The following is a 19,589-nucleotide window of genomic DNA, read 5'->3' as shown; positions in this document are numbered from 1 at the left end:
ATCATGAACTCCTTATTGCCAAATTCAGACTGAAATTGAAGAAAGTAGGGAAAACCACTAGACCATTCAGGTATGACCTAAATCAAATTCCTTATGATTATACAGTGGAAGTGAGAAATAAATTTAAGGGACTAGATCTGATAGAGTGCCTGATGTACTGTGGATGGAGGTTCATGACATTATATAGGAGACAGGGATCAAGACTATCCCCATGGAAAAGAAATGCAAAAAAGCAAAATGGCTGTCTGGGGAGGCCTTACAAATAGCTGTGAAAAGAAGAGAAGCGAAAAGCAAAGGAGAAAAGGAAACATATAAGCATCTGAATTCAGAGTTCCAAAGAATAGCAAGGAGAGATAAGAAAGCCTTCCTCAGTGATCAATGCAAAGAAATAGAGGAAAACAATAGAATGCAAAAGACTAGAGATCTCTTCAAGAAAATTAGAGATACCAAGGGAACATTTCATGCAAAGATGGGCTCGATAAAGGACAGAAATGGTATGGACCTAACAGAAGCAGAAGATATTAAGAAGAGGTGGCAAGAATACACAGAACTGTACAAAAAAGATCTTCATGACCCAGATAATCACGATGGTGTGATCACTCACCTAGAGCCAGACATCCTGGAATGTTGAAGTCATTTGGGCCTTAGAAAGCATCACTATGAACAAAGCTAGTGGAGGTGATGGAATTCCAGGTGAGCTATTTCAAATCCTGGAAGATGATGCTGTGAAAGTGCTGCACTCAATATGCCAGCAAATTTGGAAAACTCAGCAGTGGCCACAGGACTGGAAAAGGTCAGTTTTCATTCCAATCTCAAAGAAAGGCAATGCCAAAGAATGCTCAAACTACCGCACAATTGCACTCATCTCACACACCAGTAAAGTAACGCTCAATATTCTCCAAGCCAGGCTTCAGCAATACGTGAACCATGAACTTCCAGATGTTCAAGCTGGTTTTAGAAAAGGCAGAGGAACACAGATCAAATTGCCAAAATCCGCTGGATCACGGAAAAAGAAGAGTGTTCCAGAAAAAACATCTATTTCTGCTTTATTGACTATGCCAAAGCCTTTAACTGTGTGGATCACAATAAACTGTGGAAAATTCTGAAAGAGATGGGAATACCAGACCACCTGACCTGCCTCTTGAGAAACCTATATGCAGGTTAGGAAGCAACAGTTAGAACTGGACATGGAACAACAGACTGGTTCCAAATAGGAAAAGGAGTACGTCAAGGCTGTGTATTGTCACCCTGTTTATTTAACTTCTATGCAGAGTACATCATGAGAAACGCTGGGCTGGAAGAAGCACAAGCTGGAATCAAGATTGCCGGGAGAAATATCGATAACCTCAGATATGCAGATGACACCACCCTTATGGCAGAAAGTGAAGAGAAACTAAAGAGCCTCTTGATGAAAGTGAAAGAGGAGAGTGAAAATGTTGGCTTAAAGCTCAACATTCAGAAAACGAAGATCATGGCATCCAGTCCCATCAGTTCATGGGAAATAGATGGGGAAACAGTGGAAACAGTGTCAGACTTTATTTTGGGGGGCTCCAAAATCACTGCAGATGGTGATTGCAGCCAGGAAATTAAAAGACGCTTACTCCTTGGAAGGAAAGTTATGACCAACCTAGATAGCATATTCGAAAGCAGAGACACTACTTTGCCAACAAAGGTCCGTCTAGTCAAGGCTATGGTTTTTCCTGTGGTCATGTATGGATGTGAGAGTTGGACTGTGTAGAACGCTGAGCGCTGAAGAATTGATGCTTTTGAACTGTGGTGTTGGAGAAGACTCTTGAGAGTCCCTTGGACTGCAAGGAGATCCAACCAGTCCATTCTAAAGGAGATCAGCCCTGGGTGTTCTTTGGAAGGAATGATGCTAAAGCTGAAACTCCAGTAGTTTGGCCACCTCATGCGAAGAGTTGACTCATTGAAAAGTCTCTGATGCTGGGAGGGATTGGGGGCAGGAGGAGAAGGGGACGACAGAGGATGAGATGGCTGGATGGCATCACCGACTCGATGGACATAGGTTTGGGTGAACTCCGGGAGTTGGTGATGGACAGGGAGACCTGGCGTACTGCAATTCATGGCGTCGCAAAGAGTCGGCCATGACTGAGCGACTGAACTGAACTGATTCTTAGGTACCTCACAGTTTGGGTGTTCTGTTTTGTTTTGTTGTTGTTTTGCTATTGTAAATGCTGTCTTCCCCCCCTTCTTTTTAAAAATGTTTTTCAAACTATTTGTTGCTGGTGTATAGAAATATATTTGATTTTTTTATTGACCTTTTAGCCAGCTAAAGTTTTCTTTTTTTTTCTACTTTTTATTTTTTTGCTTGTTAGTTTTGGTTTTTTTGGCTTTGCCACATGGCTTATGGGGTTTTAGTTCCCTGACCAAGGCCCATGGCAGTGAAAACACAGTGGAAGTGCAGAGTCCTAACCACTGGACTGCCAGGGAGTTCCTTATTTTTTTCTACTTTTTGTTTGTAGATTCTTTTAAGCAAAACTTGTGCTTTTCTTTCTTATATTGTGTTTGCTAGAAACTCCAGTACAATGTTAAATATTAGTGACATCAGACATTTTTTCCGCCTCTTGCTCCTGATTTTAAAGGAAAAGCTTTTAAATTTCCATTGAGAATACTTGTTATAAAATTTTTGTAGATGCTTTTCATCAGGCTAAAGGGAGTTCTAATTCTAGTTCACTTATAGTATTTTAAATCATAAGTGGATGTTGAATTTTGTCAAATATTTCTTTCTCCATCCATTCTAATAACATGCTTTTTCTCTCTTGAACCTATTAATGTGATGAACAACATTTATAGGTTTTTCTAATGCTAAATCACTCTTGCTCTCCTGAATAAACCCAACTTGAACACAGACGATATATTTTTGTATATATTTGGAATGATATATTTCTTGAAAATTTAGTAGAATTTGCTGGTTAAACTGTTTGACCATGGCATTTTATTCTTAAGAATCTTTTAGCATTTCAGTTTCTCCATTACAGGAAGTATAGGCTTTCTATGTCTTTTAAATGCATTTCTAGTGAATTACATTTTTCTAGGAATTTTTTCCAGTTCACCTAGGTTTTCAAATTTATTGGTATGAAATATTCCAGTATTTTTTCATGTCTTTAGCCTCTGCTGGTCTGAATTTATGCCTCTTTTTATATTCCTAATTATTGTATATGCCTTCTTTTTTGCTTGGTTCATCTCAGAGTTTTCATCTATTTTAATAATCTTTTCAGAGTCAGCTTGGGCTTTGTTGAAGTTCATTATCTTTGTTTTGTATTTCTCTTTATTTTCTCTTTTCTTTTACTTTTCATGGGTAAATTGTTATTTTTCTAATTTAAGTTGGTTATTTAGTTGCTTAATTTTCAGTCCTTTTCTTCCAATATAAATATTTAAAGCTATATGTTTTCCTCTCTCTTCATGTAGTATGTAGTATTTAATAAAATTGTTATGCAGATTTTTACTATCAATTTAGTCATAAGTTTTTGGATTTCATCATGATTTCCAAATGTATGAGATTAAAAAAGATTTTTGATATATACAGATAATTGAGAAAAAACATGATTTGTCAATTCCTTGAAATTTATTGAGACTTTTCTTCTTACAGTTTGGTCCATTACCATTGAAAAAAAAATTCCATGTGTATTTGAAATGAATGTAGTTAACAAATTGTCTATTTAAGCTTAACTAAAGTTTTCAAATATTCTATATATTTACTGATTTTTAGTGTGCTTATCAAAGACATGTTAAATCTTACAGCATGATGGTAGACTTGTCAGTTTCTCCTTATTCTCTTTTAATTTTACATTTTAGGAAACTATTGAAAAAGGAAAAATTACTGAATTAATCAGGAAATATTTTAAAAATCTAACAATGATTTTTGCTAAACACTCTTGTTTGATATTAACACCACAGATTTTTGAGGGGTTGGTATTTCCCTGGTGCATATGTATTTACATTTTTTTCCCATTTTTCCTGCCAATTTGCTTCTAGTGCCATCTTGTACATAGCATATACATATAACTGGATTTTTAAAAAAATTCAATATGTTAAACTTTTGACCAGTGAGTTTACATTTCTTGTACTTATTGATATATTGCACTTGATTCTACCATTTTATTTTCACTATTTTTCTTTCCCCCAACTCTATGCATTTTCTTTCTTTTCTTCTCTCCTGCTTCCCCAGGGGGGTGAGTTTATTTTTGTTATTATATATTTCTGTATTCTAATTGTTTTCTCTTTATAAATTTATAATTTATTCACTCTATTTCTGTTCTCTCAGTGGTTACCCTGGACATTTTACCAAACTTATTTGGTAAGATTTAGTGTCAAATAGGGCTTCTCTGGTGGCTCAGATGGTAAAGAATCCACCTGCAACGTGGGAGACCTGGGTTCAATCCCTGGATTGGGAAGAACCCCTGGAGGAGGGCATGGTAACCCACTCTAGTATTCTTGCCTGGAGAATCCCCATGGAGAGAGGAGCCTGGCAGGTTATTGTCCATGCAGTCTCAAAGAGTCAGACATGACCGAGCAACTAAGAACAGCACAGCACAGTATCAAATAATATATTAAACTTTTAATGAACAATTCTAGGAATTTAGAACGGTAATTTCAGCAAACACCCTGTCTGCTTATGTTATTACAGATCCAGCATTTTAGAGCTGTCCTTTTATAACCCCTTTGAATTAAACAATATAATACTCAGTTTTTTACATGAACAATATTTGCTTAGGTTTGGTGGCTCAGTCAGTAAAGAATCCACCTGCAGCACAGGGTTTGACATCTGGTTTGGGAAGATCCTCTGGAGAAGGAAATGGCAACCTACTCCAGTATTCTTGCCTGAGAAATTTAACCAAAGATTCATGTTTTTCATCATTTCTGAAAAATTTCAGCCACCTCTCCTTTAGTTTTTCTTGCACAGAAATTCCAGTTGGACAAATACTAGACTTTCTCACTTTTTCTCCAAATCTATCATCTGTTTCTAATTTTTCATTCTATTGTATCTCTATGCTACATTCTACTCATTTCCTCAGTACTATCTTCCAGCTTGCTAATTCTCTTTTCATCTGTGGTTAATCTTCCAGTGATATTTTTTTCATTTCAACAATTATATTTTGTTCATTTCTAGAGCTTCTCATTTTTTGTCCTTAAAATATGCCTCCTCATTCAAATAATTATTGCTTACTTTTTTGTGAGTCTTAAAACATTTCATGCATAAATATTCTGCATTCCATGTTTAACAGTTCCAGTATCTGTGGTACCTGAATGAATAATTCCATTATTTGATGTTTCTACTGTCAAAATGTTTTACCTTTCCCTAGGCTTCATGTGCTTAATGAGCTACTTCGTGATCTTAATCTGAGGGAATTTTGGAGGACTAAATTGGACAAACATTTCTTACGAGGATCACCATCTGTTTCTGACAATGCCCAGGGGGTTTCATCAACACGGTACTCTTTCAGATCTCCAAGAGGTAGAAGGCCAGGCTCAGATTCTCCATCTTGCTCCTGGTCCTAGCAAGTCAAATGATAGCAGTCATGCCACCTGCATTATGCTCTATGTCCATCTCCTACCCCCAGGCCCTCCACAACTTCAAATTCCTGCTGCGCATCAACAAGATGAGTAGACATGTTTAGAGTGATTGCCCTTCCCTCAACAGAGGTCTGGCACGAGTCAGTCTGGGTCCAGAAGTACACCTTCCATAGGTGTATGCTCATCCATCATGAGTGAAAAGTCACAGAAATTCACTCATCCTGACCTGCTAACAACGATAGTCTTAGCATCAGTATCTGCTTTGAATCTACCAGGAGCAGCTTTCTCGTGCCGTTTTTGTCAGTTATCACAAGAACCGCCAGATTCCTAGGTCAGCTCCCACACTCAGATCAAAGGGTCTATACATCCCTAATCCTGCCCACTTCAGCACTCTTCTCCAATTCCTGAAACTATCATGCCCTCTAAAATTCATGATTCATCAAAACTGCCTTTCAACCTTTTTTTCCTGGATGCCCTCATCACCTTCTTGCAACAACTGAAATGTGGATTTTCCCTGAAAGCAGTTTTGCCTGCAGTCTTCTCAAATGCTGTTTCTCCTCTCAGACCCATTGTTGCCACTGAGCCTAAAGGTTTGGGTAGCATCTCCTTGTTCTTCAGTGCTTCTTTCAGATCTATCTTCCTTCTCCCCCAAACCTCTAGCTTTGATACTCATGTCATCATAATAAGACCATTTATTTGGATATCAATAAGATATGAAAAGGAAATAAAAGGTACAGACACCAGAAAGGGAAGAAACAAAATTATTTTTGTTCACAGATGACATAATAACCTATGCAGAAAACTCAAAAGAATTAACCAAAAAACTGTGAGTTTAATTATAAACTCATGATTATAACAAGGTTGCAGGAGACAAGATTAACATACAAAAAATCATTTTCCTATATACCCGTAATGAACAAGTGGAATTTGAAATTAAAAACACATTACCAGCAGAGCACAGAGAACTTTTAGGGTAGTGAAAATACTCTGTATCATAATGATGGGTATATATACGTCATTTTACATTTGTCCAAACTCAGGTTACACACTACTAAGAGTGAAGCCTCAGGTAAACTATGGACTTTGGATGACTATATATGTCAGTGTATTTTAGGTTTATTAATTGTAACCAGGGGATGTTGCTAATGTGGGGAAAGTTATACATGTATGGGGATACAAGGTATATGGGAAATCTCTGTAGCTTCCTCTAGATTTTGCTGTGAATCTAAAGCTCCAATAAAGATATAGAAAACAAACTTATGGTTACCAGGGGAAAAGTGGGGTGGTAAATTGAGATTGACATTTGCACATAACTAATAAGGACCTTTCTTTGAGCCCCTTTTTTTGTGGCGGGGGGTGGCGGCAAGAATACTGGAGTGGGTTGCCATTCCCTTCTCCAGGAGATCTTCCCAACCCAGGGATTGAACCCAGGTCTCCCGCATTTTAGGCAGACACTGGTTCGTCTAGTCAAGGCTATGGTTTTTCCAGTGGTCATGTATGGATGTGAGAGTTGGACTGTGAAGAAAGCTGAGTGCCAAAGAATTGATGCTTTTGAACTGTGGTGTTGGAGAAGACTCTTGAGAGTCCCTTGGACTGCAAGGAGATCCAACCAGTCCATTCTAAAGGAGATCAGTCCTGGGTGTTCTTTGGAAGGACTGATGCTGAAGCTGAAACTCCAATACTTTGGTCACCTCATGTGAAGAGTTGACTCATTGGAAAAGACTCTGATGCAGGGAGGGATTGGGGGCAGGAGGAGAAGAGGACGACAGAGGATGAGATGGCTGGTTGGCATCACTGACTCGATGGACGTGAGTCTGAGTGAACTCCGGGAGTTGGTGATGGACAGGGAGCCCTGGCGTGCTGCGATTCATGGGGTCGCAAAGAGTCGGACACAACTGAGTGACTGATCTGAACTGAACTGAACTAAGGACCTACTGTACAGTACAGGGAACTCTACTCAGTACTCTGTAGTGACCTATATGGGAAAAGAGTCCAAATAAAGAGTAGATACATTTATTAGTGTAACTGATTCACTGCTGTACAGCAGAAACAAATGCATTGTAAATCAACTATGCTTCAATAAAAATTTAAAATAATAAAATTCCTGTAAAAACTGTCTCTAAATATTAAAAAAATTATTTCATTAGTACACCCTAAAATGAAATAGCTCCATTCTGATGGAACTAAATTAATGTAGAGAGATTCCATGTTCACAGATAGGAACACTCAATATTGTCAAAAGGGCAGTTCTTACCAACACTGATCTACAGATTCTGTTCGATCCCTCTCAAAATCCCAGTAAGTTATTTTGTGATTATCAACAAACTGATTTTTAACTATATATGGAGAAGCAAAAGACCCAGCCAACTCAACAGACAATACAGATTCAATACAACTCCAAAGTTGGAAGACGCACTATCCTACTTCAAGGTTTACTATAAGGCTAGAGTAATAAAATGGAGAAGGCAATGCTACCCCACTCCAGTACTCTTGCCTGGAAAATCCCATGCACAGAGGAGCCTGGTAGGCTGCAGTCCATGGGGTCGTGAAGAGTCGGACACAACTGAGTGACTTCACTTTCACTTTTCACTTTCATTCATGCATTGGAGAAGGAAATGGCAACCCACTCCAATGTTCTTGCCTGGAGAATCCCAGGGATGGGGGAGCCTGGTGGGCTGCCTTCTATGGGGTCACACAGAGTCGGACACGACTGAAGTGACTTAGCAGCAGCAGAGTAGTAAAATGAGTGTGCTACTGAAATAATAGACAATTAGATCAGTGGAACAGAACTACGTAAATAGACCCAGATGAATACAGTCCACTGATCTTCAATAAAGATATTTTTTCTTCAGCAACCCAATTACTGTCATTATACAGTGAAGTGACAAATAGGTTCAAGGGGTTCAGTTCAGTTCAGTCGCTCAGTCGTGTCCGACTCTTTGCGACCCTATGAACTGCAGCACTCCAGGCCTCACTGTCCATCACCAACTCCCGGATTTTACCTAAACCCATGTCCGTTGAGTTGGTGATGCCATCCAACCATCTCATCCTCTGTCGTCCCCTTCTCCTCCTGCCCTCAATCTTTCCCAGCATCAGGGTCTTTTCCAATGAGTCAGCTCTTCGCATCAGGTGGCCAAAGTATTGGAGTTTCAGCTTCAGCATCAGTCCCTCCAATGAACACCCAATACTGATCTTCTTTAGGATGGACTGGTTGGATCTCCTTGCAGTCCAAGGGACTCTCAAGAGTCTTCTCCAATACCACAGTTAAAATACATCAATTATTTGATGCTCAGCCTTCTGTATAGTCCAACTTTCACATCCATACATGACTACTGGAAAAACCATAGCCTTGACTAGACGGACCTTTGTTGACAAAGTAATGTCTCTGTTTTTCAATATGCTGTCTAGGTTGGTCATAACTTTCTTTCCAAGGAGCAAGCATCTTTTAATTTCATGGCTGCCAACACCATCTGCAGTGATTTTGGAGCCCCCAAAAATAAAGTCTGACCCTGTTTCCACTGTTTCCCCATCTATTTCCCATGAACTAAGGGGACCAGATGCCATGATCTTAGTTTTCTGAATGTTGAGCTTTAAGCCAACTTTTCACTCTCCTCTTTCACTTTCATCAAGAGGCTTTTTAGTTCTTCACTTTCTGCCATAAGAGTGGTGTCATCTGCATATCTGAGGTTATTGATATTTCTCCCGGCAATCTTGATTCCAGCTTGTGCTTCTTCCAGTCCAGCGTTTCTCATGATGTACTCTGCATAGAAGTTAAATAAGCAGGGTGACAATATACAGCCTTGACGTACTCCTTTTCCTATTTGAAACCAGTCTGTTGTTCCATGTCCAGTTCTAACTCTTGCTTCCTGACCTGCATATAAGGTTTCTCAAGAGGCAGGTCAGGTGGTCTGGTATTCCCATCTCCTTCAGAATTTTCCACAGTTTACTGTGATCCACACAGTCAAAGGCTTTGGCATAGTCAATAAAGCAGAAATAGATATTTTTCTGGAACTCTCTTTTTTGATGATCCAGCAGATGTTGGCAATTTGATCTCTGGTTCCTCTGCCTTTTCTAAAACCAGCTTGAACATCTGGAATTTCACAGTTCACATATTGCTGAAGACTGGCTTGGAGAATTTTGAGCATTACTTTACTAGCGTGTGTTGCTGCTGCTGCTGCTAAGTCGCTTCAGTCGTGTCCAACTCTGCAACCCCATAGATGGCAGCCTACAAGGTTCCCCCATCCCTAGGATTCTCCAAGCAAGAACACTGGAGTGGTTTGCCATTTCCTTCTCCAATGCATCAAAGTGAAAAGTGAAAGTGAAGTCACTCAGTCATGTCCAACTCTTAGCGACCCCACGGACTGCAGCCTACCAGGCTCCTCCGCCCATGGAGTGGGTTGCCATTGCCTTCTTTGACTAGCATGTGAGATGAGTGCAATTATGTGATAGTTTGAGCATTCTTTGGCATTGCCTTTCTTTGGGATTGGAATTAAAACTGACCCTTTCCAGTCCTGTGGCCACTGCTGAGTTTTCCAAATTTGCTGGCATATTGAGTGCAGCACCTTCACAGCATCATCTTTTAGGATTTGAAATAGCTCAACTGGAATTCCATCACTTCCACTAGCTCTGTTCTCAGTGATGCTTCCTAAGGCCCACTTGACTTCACATTCTAGGATGTCTGGCTTTAGGTGAGTGATCACACCATAATGATTATTCAAGGAGTTAGATATGATAGATTGAGTGCCTGAAAAACTATGGACAGAGGTTCGTAATATTTACAGGAAGCAGTGGTCAGAACCATTCCCAAGAAAAAGAAGTGCAAGAAGCAAAATGCCTGTCTGAGGAGGCCTTACAAATAGCTAAGAAAAGAAGTGAAAAGCAAAGGAGAAAAGCAAAGATAAACCCATCTGAATGCAGAATTCCAAAGAATAGCAAAGAGTGATAAGAAATTCTTCCTAAAATGAACAATGCAAAGAAATAGAGGAAAACAACAGAATGGGAAAGACTAGAGATCTCTTTAAGACAATTAGAGATACCAAGGGAACATGTCATACAAATATGGGCACAATAAGGGACAGAAATGATATGGACCTAACAAAAGAGATTATGAAGAGGTTGCAAGAAAACACAAAAGACTATACAAGAAAGATCTTAATGACACAGACAAACACAATGGTGTCATCATTCACTTAAGAGCCAGACATCCTGGAGTCTGAAGTCAAGTGGGCCTTAGCATCACTATGAACAAAAGCTAGTGGAAGTGATGGAATTCCAGCTGAGCTATTTTAAATCCTAAAAGATGATGCTGTTAAAGTGCTGCACTCAGTATACCAGCAAATTTGGAAAACTCAGCACTGGCCACAGGACCGTAAAAGGTCAGTTTTCATTTCAATCCCAAAGGGCAATGCCAAAGTATGTTCAAACTACTGCAAAATTGCACTCACTTCACATGCTGGCAAAGTAATGCTCAAAATCCTCCAAGCTAGGCTTCAACAGTACATGAACCCAGAACCTCCAGATATACAAGATGGATTTAGAAAAGGCAGAGGAATCAGAGATCAAATTGCCAACATCATTCAGATTATAGAAAAAGCAAGATAATTCCAGAAAAACATCTACTTCTATTTCACTGACTATGATAAAGCCTTTGACTGTGTGGATCACAACAAACTGTGGAAAATTCTTAAAGAGATGGGAATACCAGACCACCTGACCTGCCTCCTGAGAAATCTGTATGTAGGTCAAGAATCCAATAGTTAGAACCAGACATGGAACAATGGATCAGTTACAAATTGCGAAATGAGTATGTCAAAGCTGTATACTGTCACCCTGCTTATTTAACTTAATATGTAGAGTACATCATGCGAAATGTCAGGCTGGATGAAGCACAAGCTGGAATCAAGATTGCCAGGAGAAATATCAATAACCTCAGAGACGCAGATGACACCACCCTTATGGCAGAAAGTGAAGGAACTAAAGAGCCTCTTGATGAAAGTGAAAGAGGAGAGTTAAAAAGCTGATTAAAATCTCAACATTCAAAAAACGAAGATCATGGCATCTGGTCCCATTGTTTCATGACAAATGGATGGGGAAACAATGCAAACAGTGACAGCTTTTATTTTCTTGGGCTCCAAAATCATTGTGGATTGTGACTGCAGCCATGAAATTAAAAGATGCTTGCCCCTTGGAAGCAAAGCTATGACCAACTTAGACAATATATTAAAAAACAAACATTACTTTGCCAACAGAGGTCCACCTAGTCAAAGCGATGGTTTTTCCAGTATGGATCTGAGAGTTGGACCATAAAAAGTCTGAGTACCAAAGAACTGACACTTTCGAATTATGGGTTTGGAGAAGACTCTTGAGAGTCCCTTGAACTGCAGGGAGAGTAAAGCAGTCAATCCTAAAGGAAGTCAACCCTGAATATTCATTGGAAGCTGATGTTGAAGCTCCAATACTTTGACAACTTGATGAGAAGAGCCTACTTCTTGGAAAAGACCCTGATGCTGGGAAAGACTGAAGGCAGGAGGAGAAGGGAGGAGAGGACAAGTTGGTCGGATGGCATCACTGATCCAATGGACGTGAGTCTGAGTGAGCTCTGGGAGACGGTGAAAGACAGGGAGGCCTGGCGTGCTGCAGTCCGTGGGGTCGCAGAGTCAGACATGACTGAATGACTGAACTCAATTACTGTCAACATGCTGATTTTGAAGAAAGATAAAATGGTCTCATAGCTTATGAAGATTTAAAAACCAATCTGCTAGTAGAAAATGCAATATATAAAGGTACATTCAATAACCGTTCCTTGTTTAAAGATCTGATATCAGAGACAGAAGAAAAGGAGGTAAAAGACAGCGAGGATATGAGTAACACGGTCTTTGGAGGCAGACATGGTTAACATTTCTTCCACAGAGTAGCTGTATGACCTGAATATCTGAGTTGCATGTGTGGGCTCTGTCACTCAGTCGTGTCTGACTCTGAGGCTCCATGGACTGTAACCCAGCAGGCTCCTTGGTCCATAGAGTTTTCCAGGCAAGTATACCAGAGTGAGTTGCCATTTCCTTCTCCAGGGGATATTCCCAACCCAGGGATCAAACCTGCTTCTCTTTTACTTCCTACACTGGCAGACAGATTCTTTACCACTGTGCCACCTGTGTGTGTAAGATGGAATGAAGTATCACCTTCTTCAGAGTGGTTATTAAGAAGTTTACAAGATGTGTGTGTATATTTGTGTAAATGTGTGTGGGTGGGTGTATCTCCACAATGTAGGTACTCAGTAGTAAAGGAGAATACGGCTATTGAGAAAAATTAGAGTCCAAGTAATTCTCCTGGGTTTTGAGTCAAACAGACCTAAATTTGATTGCTGTTTCTGCCATAGTAAGTCCATACTGCCATCTATGGTCTTACTATGGTTCCAAGAAAAAAGGGTTACTATATCTCTTCTCCTACTCCAGGGCTATATGCTATGCTATGCTAAGTCGCTTCAGTCGTGTCTGACTCTGTGTGACCCCAGAGACGGCAGCCCACCAGGCTCCCCTGTCCCTGAGATTCTCCAGGCAAGAACACTGGAGTGGGCTGCCATTTCCTTCTCCAATGCATGAAAGTGAAAAGTGAAAGTGAAGTTGCTCAGTCGTGTCTGACTCTTAGCGACCCCATGGACTGCAGCCTACCAGGCTCCTCCGTCCATGGGATTTTCCAGGCAAGAGTACTGGAGTGGGGTGCCATTGCCTTCTCCAGGGCTATATAATAGACCTAAATTAGATTGCTCTTTCTGTCATAGTAAGACCATATTGTCTTACTATGGTTCCAAGAAAAAAGGGTTACTTCATCTCTTCTCCTACTCCAGGGCTACATAATAGCCCAAGTAGAGAACATGAGCCAGTTTAAGTCAGTCACAAACAGGCCAAATTCTTGACTCAAAATATATCTGCTTGGAATATGCAGAAGGCCTTGTGGTCAAGTAAACCTGGAATCTGGTCACTGTCCAGCCATGTGATTTGGGGAAAATGACATAATCTCCTTTTGGTTTCTCATTCTTCAGATGACTTTTGCCAAAGTCAGCATGTTTCAAAGACTTTAAGTAGAAAAAGTATTTTTGTTAAAGACTAATTTTTTTTAGATATTTGCAATGAAAAGAGCTGGTCTCAAGGGTACCATTCCACATTTCATAATGGAAAGAAACACATAAAACTATTTAAAAATCTTTCATAACAGATATTCAATACCTTTATTGTGGAGGAAAAGATACAAAAATATAACATTCCCAAAAGCACAACTCTTAAAATGCTGGTTTTATTACAGGACTCAAAACTTTAATGGCATTCCCATAATACAGTCAGAAAGTAGAACAAGCCCTAAAGAAAAAAGCAAAAATGCCAAGATCTTCTCCAACCACAATTATTTTTAATCCATGAAACAGAATTTCCTTACAAATTAAGTAGTTTTTATAGTAATGACATTTATCATTGATGTCATCTGTTTAATATATGACTATAGTCAGAAGGGAAGTTGACCCTGTTATTTTTCCAGAAATTGAAAAATGTACCATCATTAAGATAAGGAAGAGAAAGATTTGTATCCGTGTTTTGGGGATGTGTAAGGTGAGACTGGAGTCTCACAGTTGGAGAATTTATGGATATTGCTGGAGGAACTGGAGATGCTCTCTAGTAAGCGGGTAATCCCTCTTCCCCGAACACTGCTGTTTTGGCCAGAGATTTTCACCCCAGATGGGTAGTCACCTAGGATATTAAAAATACAAGGAAAAAAATGTAGCAATTTTACAGTCTTATTATAAACAGCTTTCTCAGTTGATTCATCCTACTGCACGCCTTTCACTAAACCATGATTAAACAGATCATCAAAAGGGGAGATCATTCTTAGAGTAGATGCCAAAAGGCTGAATATTTTTTTTAAGTCCTGGAAATCTTAATTGAAGTTCTTCAGGGACCATTTGAAAATTTATGTCACTAGCTTTTTTAAACTTTCCCATTTCCCCAAAGACACCCTCACATCAAAACTATAAAACAATAGCTGCTACAAGAGTAACAGGCTTTATTTTAAATGCCCTGAACAAAATTCTGAAGAGTAAGTTAAATTTTATCAAAGTGATAAAAAGCCACACATATCCAAATGAAGTGCTTTTGACAGGTAAACTCCCAATTCAAGATTCTAATGCCCTAAAGCCATTCTGGAACTGGTTTAAGTACCATACCCTGGGATCTTAGAAAGACCCTAACTTTTTGAGGTGCCTTATTAAACAAAAGATGCTTACCAGTGGGTGTGTTTGATCTTTGTTCTTGATTAGAAGAGCTGAAATGAGAGAATCCTGGACTCTCAACCCTTAGCTTCTATAAGTAAAAAGCAACCAACAAACAAACAAAAAACAGTGGGAAACATTTATTATTGGATCATCTATTTCAAATTACTCCTTAAAGACAAACTAACACCCACTTTCCAATGTCTGATCAACTTTTGAAGAGTACTGTTGTAAAAGGAAAAGCAGAAGGGAATCTTCGAGGGGGAAATTATAGCATAAAAAAGGGGTTTTATTTTTAAATATGAGATCATATAATGTTTCTAATAAGAATGACTCAGAAAAGAAAGAAACCCTAGTGATGAAGGAAACAGTATAAAACCATTAGAGCCATGTCCTCAGGTAGGTAAGAGAACAGGATATATAGAAATAGAAGGATTAGCCTTAGATAGAAACATAGACAATTCATGCATTAAAGCAGAGTATATGGTGAATGTAATGGTAGGAATACATGGAAAACCTCTTGATTGCTTCTATTTCCTTGGAGAAGGAGGGGATAAAAGCATCAGCTAGAACAAGGATGAAGGAAGAGGTGATGAAGTTTCAAGTGAGAAAAGATGAGAAATAACTGTCTAGGAGAGAGGAAGATTAATCAAATCAGAGAAATGGACAACTGCCACGCACCGCTAAGGGCTCACTTGAAGTTGGTGCTGATAGATATTAAATAATACCTGTCAGTATGGTAGTTTCTTTTCAAATGTATAAGAACAGAATAGGTAAAAAGCTGATTTAATCAGGGTTAGTGTTTATTAACCAAGTATGATGAAGAATGAAAGGCCAATGGAGTTGACAGTGCAAGTGAGTGGAAATAACAGAGCAAGGAATCTAAACAGGGAAGGAAGGAGGTGAAGGGCAAGGTGAGGAGAGAGTGCAGCACTGTCCACGTGTGAATGGACCCCCAGAGTTGTGCAATGCAGTGACCCTGCGAAGGAGGGCTTCCAAATAGTGGGGACATAGAAGGTCTCAGTCAAGGTGAAAGAGCTGTTGGCACTGAGGTACCAGAGAAAGACAGCGGTGGTAGGAGAGTAGGATGCTTGAAACTGAGATTGTGGGAAGATTCCACCGGGACCTAGACTATCATGGGAGTGGATATTTGATGGATGGCAGGAGATAGCGCCACTGGAGAAGGGAAAGTCAAGGAACTGAAATATCAGGCAATTAAAAAGATCTATGGGGAAACTGAAATCAAGAATTCTGACAGCAATACTGTCTGATTTTCTGCCTCAATAAAGAATGGAGATGTCCAACTCAGAGGCCTATGGACTCCAAAAAGGGGCTATCAGCCTGAATGGCATGAGATTCAAAGCCTAGGGGTTTTAGGGAAAAGTTAGGAAGTCTGGAGACCACGAAGTTAAATAAGGACAACTACCTCAAATCTAGGCCCACAATAAATGAGGGGAAAAAAAGGTCACCATTTTAAAGAGCTAACAGGGAAGCAGTGTCTTTAGAGGACAGTAACATTTTAGTTAGAATCAAGGAGGAAAACAGGCCTTCCCCAGAGGAGGCTGATGATACAAGATTTTGTTGATAACTGAGGTTGAGAAGACACACAGTTTTCCAGGAGTTGGGGAGGGCTGAATACAGAATCGGCCTAGTAAGATGAGTCTGGGAAATGGAGAGAGGCTCTAGGTGTCCTGAGCTTGCATAGTGACTGATGCTAACAATGGAAGGGGGGACAATGAGATGAAACCTGGTAGTCTCAGCACAGACGGCGGAGATGGGGCTAAGGCAGGGCTTCTTATCCTGGATACTACTGACATTTTTCGGCTAAGTAATATTTTGTTTAGAAGGCTGTCCTGTCCCTTGTGGCTCAGCTGGCAAAGAATCTGCCTGCAATGCAGGAGATCTGGGTTTGATGCCTGGACTGGGAAGATCCCCTAGAGAAGGGAAAGGGTACCCACTCCAGTATTCTGGCCTGGAGAATTCCATGGACTATATATATAGTCCATGGGGTCGCAAAGAGTTGGAAACGACTGAGCAACTTTCACTTTCTTTCACTGTACATTTTATCAAGTGTTTAGCAGGCTTACTGGTATCTACTCACTAGATGCCAGCAGCGCCCCATTCCCAGCTGTAACAACCAAAAATGTCTCCAAGTGTTGCCAATGTCTCCTGAACAGCACAAAAATGGGCCCTAGTGAAGAATTACTGCGCTAAGGGTTAACAATACAGAAAGAGAACAGTTTTGCCCAGATTTTAAAATTATCACACAACTAAGACAGACTTTTGGTAGGGTTTACATTTCTGAGTTTTAACAAAGAGATCTGTGAAACCACCATGGCAATTAGGAGACAGAGCCATCCTATCACCTCAAAAACCTTCCTCACACTATCCCTTTTACAGACACACCCTCCCCCACCCTCTGGGAGCCACTGACATGTCCATCGTTATCATTTGCATTTTCAAGAATGTCACATAAATGGAATCATACAGTATATAACCTTTTGAGACTGGTGCTTTTGCTAAGCGTAAGTAGTGCCTTTGAGATTGATAGTAGTAGTTATCTGTATCAATCATTCATTCCATTTTGGGGTTCCCCTTTCACTATTTTATTGACTATTTTAAAATAACAATACTTATTTATTATCTACTATATTCTAAGGCAGAATTTTTAGTACTTTCGTATACTGCTACATTCAACCCTACAACTACTAGCTCATTATTATTACTGTTCTACAGATAAGAAATCAGCACAGAAAGTTCAAATAACTCGCAGTAACATAGCCTATATGTAGCAGAGCCTGAAGTGAAATTCAGGAATTCTAACTAGAGAGCCCATACTCTTAACTGCTATGCTCTCAGCAGTATAGCGAGGCCTACGAGTAAGTAAATAGCAAGGAGGGAAGAGAGGTGGTAGAGAAATTATATTAGCCTCTAATCAAATCCTGAATCGGGTCTCGTACTTAAAATATCTACTTCAAAAATGTGTATAATTTTTTGAATAAATGTTTGAATGTGTTTTGTATAAAGACTAATGCCAAATGTCCCCCAGAGGAAAAAATACACCAGGAAATAAAATGATCTTATGCAAAATTCAATTGGATTAAAAACTGACATTCCATGAAGGATTAAAAAAACTTTTAAGAGAAGAGAGAACCAAAAAAGGAAAGCTCGTTATCTGTTATGGACCAGGACCACACTGAGCAGGACCTAAGAAACTAGCAGCCACCAGAGTCAGCTCCTTACCTGGTAACGCCCTGCATCCAACACAACCATTTTGGGTGTCACACTATTGCTGGCCTCGTAATCTTGAAGCGGTACATGAGCCTCTGTGAGCTGGATTCCAAAGAGAGTGGCTAGAGAATTACTGATGCAGTACCTTTAAAAAGGAATTCAAAATGTTCATTATCAGAATCTCATCTAATTTATTTAAACAGCAGTCACATTTTAAAAATTTCTAACAATGTGAGAGATATTGTAAATCTTGGAAAAAATAAATTTAGAGATTTGAATAAAAATGGGAATTGGTAGCAGCACATATAAAATTGTACATCAGTGGTAACCAATACTTTGATTAGCAAATATAATATCAGCCTCATTATGAGAGAACAGGAATGGGTGTAAAGATTACCAGAATTCTCATATACTTAAGTCAGGAAGAAACAACACCAGAAGGAGGGCTAATACTTAAACACTTATTCATTCTCAGACCAACTATCAGCAGCTGTATAAAGTGATCAACAGAGCACCTAGAGATCTGAGGCTGCAAGTACCTTCCTGACAAAAGGAGGAGAAAAGGGTCTATATTTTTTGAGCACCTTCACAAGGAAGTGCTGTTCTTAATGACAGTAGGGGATTTTGCTTTCCTATTGGAATCCTAGAAGGAAAAATTCAGCTTAAGTGCCTCTGAAGGGTCAGTCAAATTGCTCAGGTGGTAACTACAACCAACAAGTAGTAACAGTGATAATAAAAGTAACATGATTTTAAAAAGCGCTTGTTTTAAAAGGGAACTGTGGAAACAGAGGTGAGGAGTGATGCATCCTATATGTCAAAGCAACAAGGAAAGTTGCAAAGAATTCAGTGCAGATTAGAGTATTATGAAGACACTCTTAACTTACGCAATTTTCTTGCAAACAGCTAAAGCACAGAAGAGAATATCATTTTCTTCATGCCACTTGCACCTGTACAAAAAAAGACTTTAATATCCTGATCTAATGAGTTTTCATGTGCTAAATTTCAAACTTACTTAGGGTCAGTTTTTCTTAAATGATTCCAATTATTACTCAAATACTAAAATTTCTAATTTAACATACAAAATAGATTTTTTAAAAAACAAGTTTTTTACATTACTTCCTCAGATGCAGATTCATGATATATTGCAAATAACACACAACTATAAAAGACAAATTTTACCTGGAAATAAACTGAGAGTTCAGGAGACATTTAGTGACTATGGTTAGCAAGCATTCATAAAACAAGCATTTAATGAATACATACTACTTACCAGGCTTGTTCTAGGCATTAGGGATACAGCATTGAGTGAAACACACTTAGGCACACAAAACTTACTTTCTAATGGGGAAGTCAGATTAAAGATATGTAGATATAACATACAGTAAGTTAGATGATAAGTTCTAAGAAGGAAAAAAAAACAAAAAGGTGATATGAAATGCTACAGAAGGGTGACATTTTAGATAAGTTAGGCAGGGAAGGTATGACTAGAAAGTGGATGTTTGAGTGAAGACTTCAGGCAGTGATGTTAAAATGACCAACAACATACATACAAGAACCACTATAAACCTGC

The 19,589-nt window shown here is 39.3% G+C and overlaps 1 protein-coding gene across 2 annotated transcripts in view; it reads right to left on the bottom strand.

The window, feature by feature from the left end:
• Nucleotides 1-13,735: 13,735 nt before the first annotated feature.
• The window catches only part of MAEL (maelstrom spermatogenic transposon silencer), a 56,477-nt gene continuing 50,623 nt past the window's right edge, over nucleotides 13,736-19,589 (bottom strand). For both annotated transcript variants that reach the window (XM_086393894.1, XM_086393895.1), the window contains 4 exons: nucleotides 18,904-18,966; nucleotides 18,032-18,164; nucleotides 14,804-14,879; nucleotides 13,736-14,270 (listed from right to left, as the gene is read on the bottom strand). In XM_086393894.1, the coding sequence (XP_086250020.1) occupies nucleotides 14,083-14,270; nucleotides 14,804-14,879; nucleotides 18,032-18,164; nucleotides 18,904-18,966 (460 nt within the window). In that variant the 3' untranslated portion in view covers nucleotides 13,736-14,082. The remainder of the gene's footprint in view (nucleotides 14,271-14,803; nucleotides 14,880-18,031; nucleotides 18,165-18,903; nucleotides 18,967-19,589) is intronic.

Source organism: Bos grunniens, chromosome 3 (genome assembly GCF_055505025.1).
Source record: "Bos grunniens cultivar Pamir isolate PY7600 chromosome 3, Bosgru_T2T1.0, whole genome shotgun sequence".
NCBI lineage: Eukaryota > Metazoa > Chordata > Mammalia > Artiodactyla > Bovidae > Bos > Bos grunniens.
The sequence above is the reverse complement of the archived record's forward strand: the minus strand, read 5'-3'. Positions and strand labels throughout refer to the sequence as shown.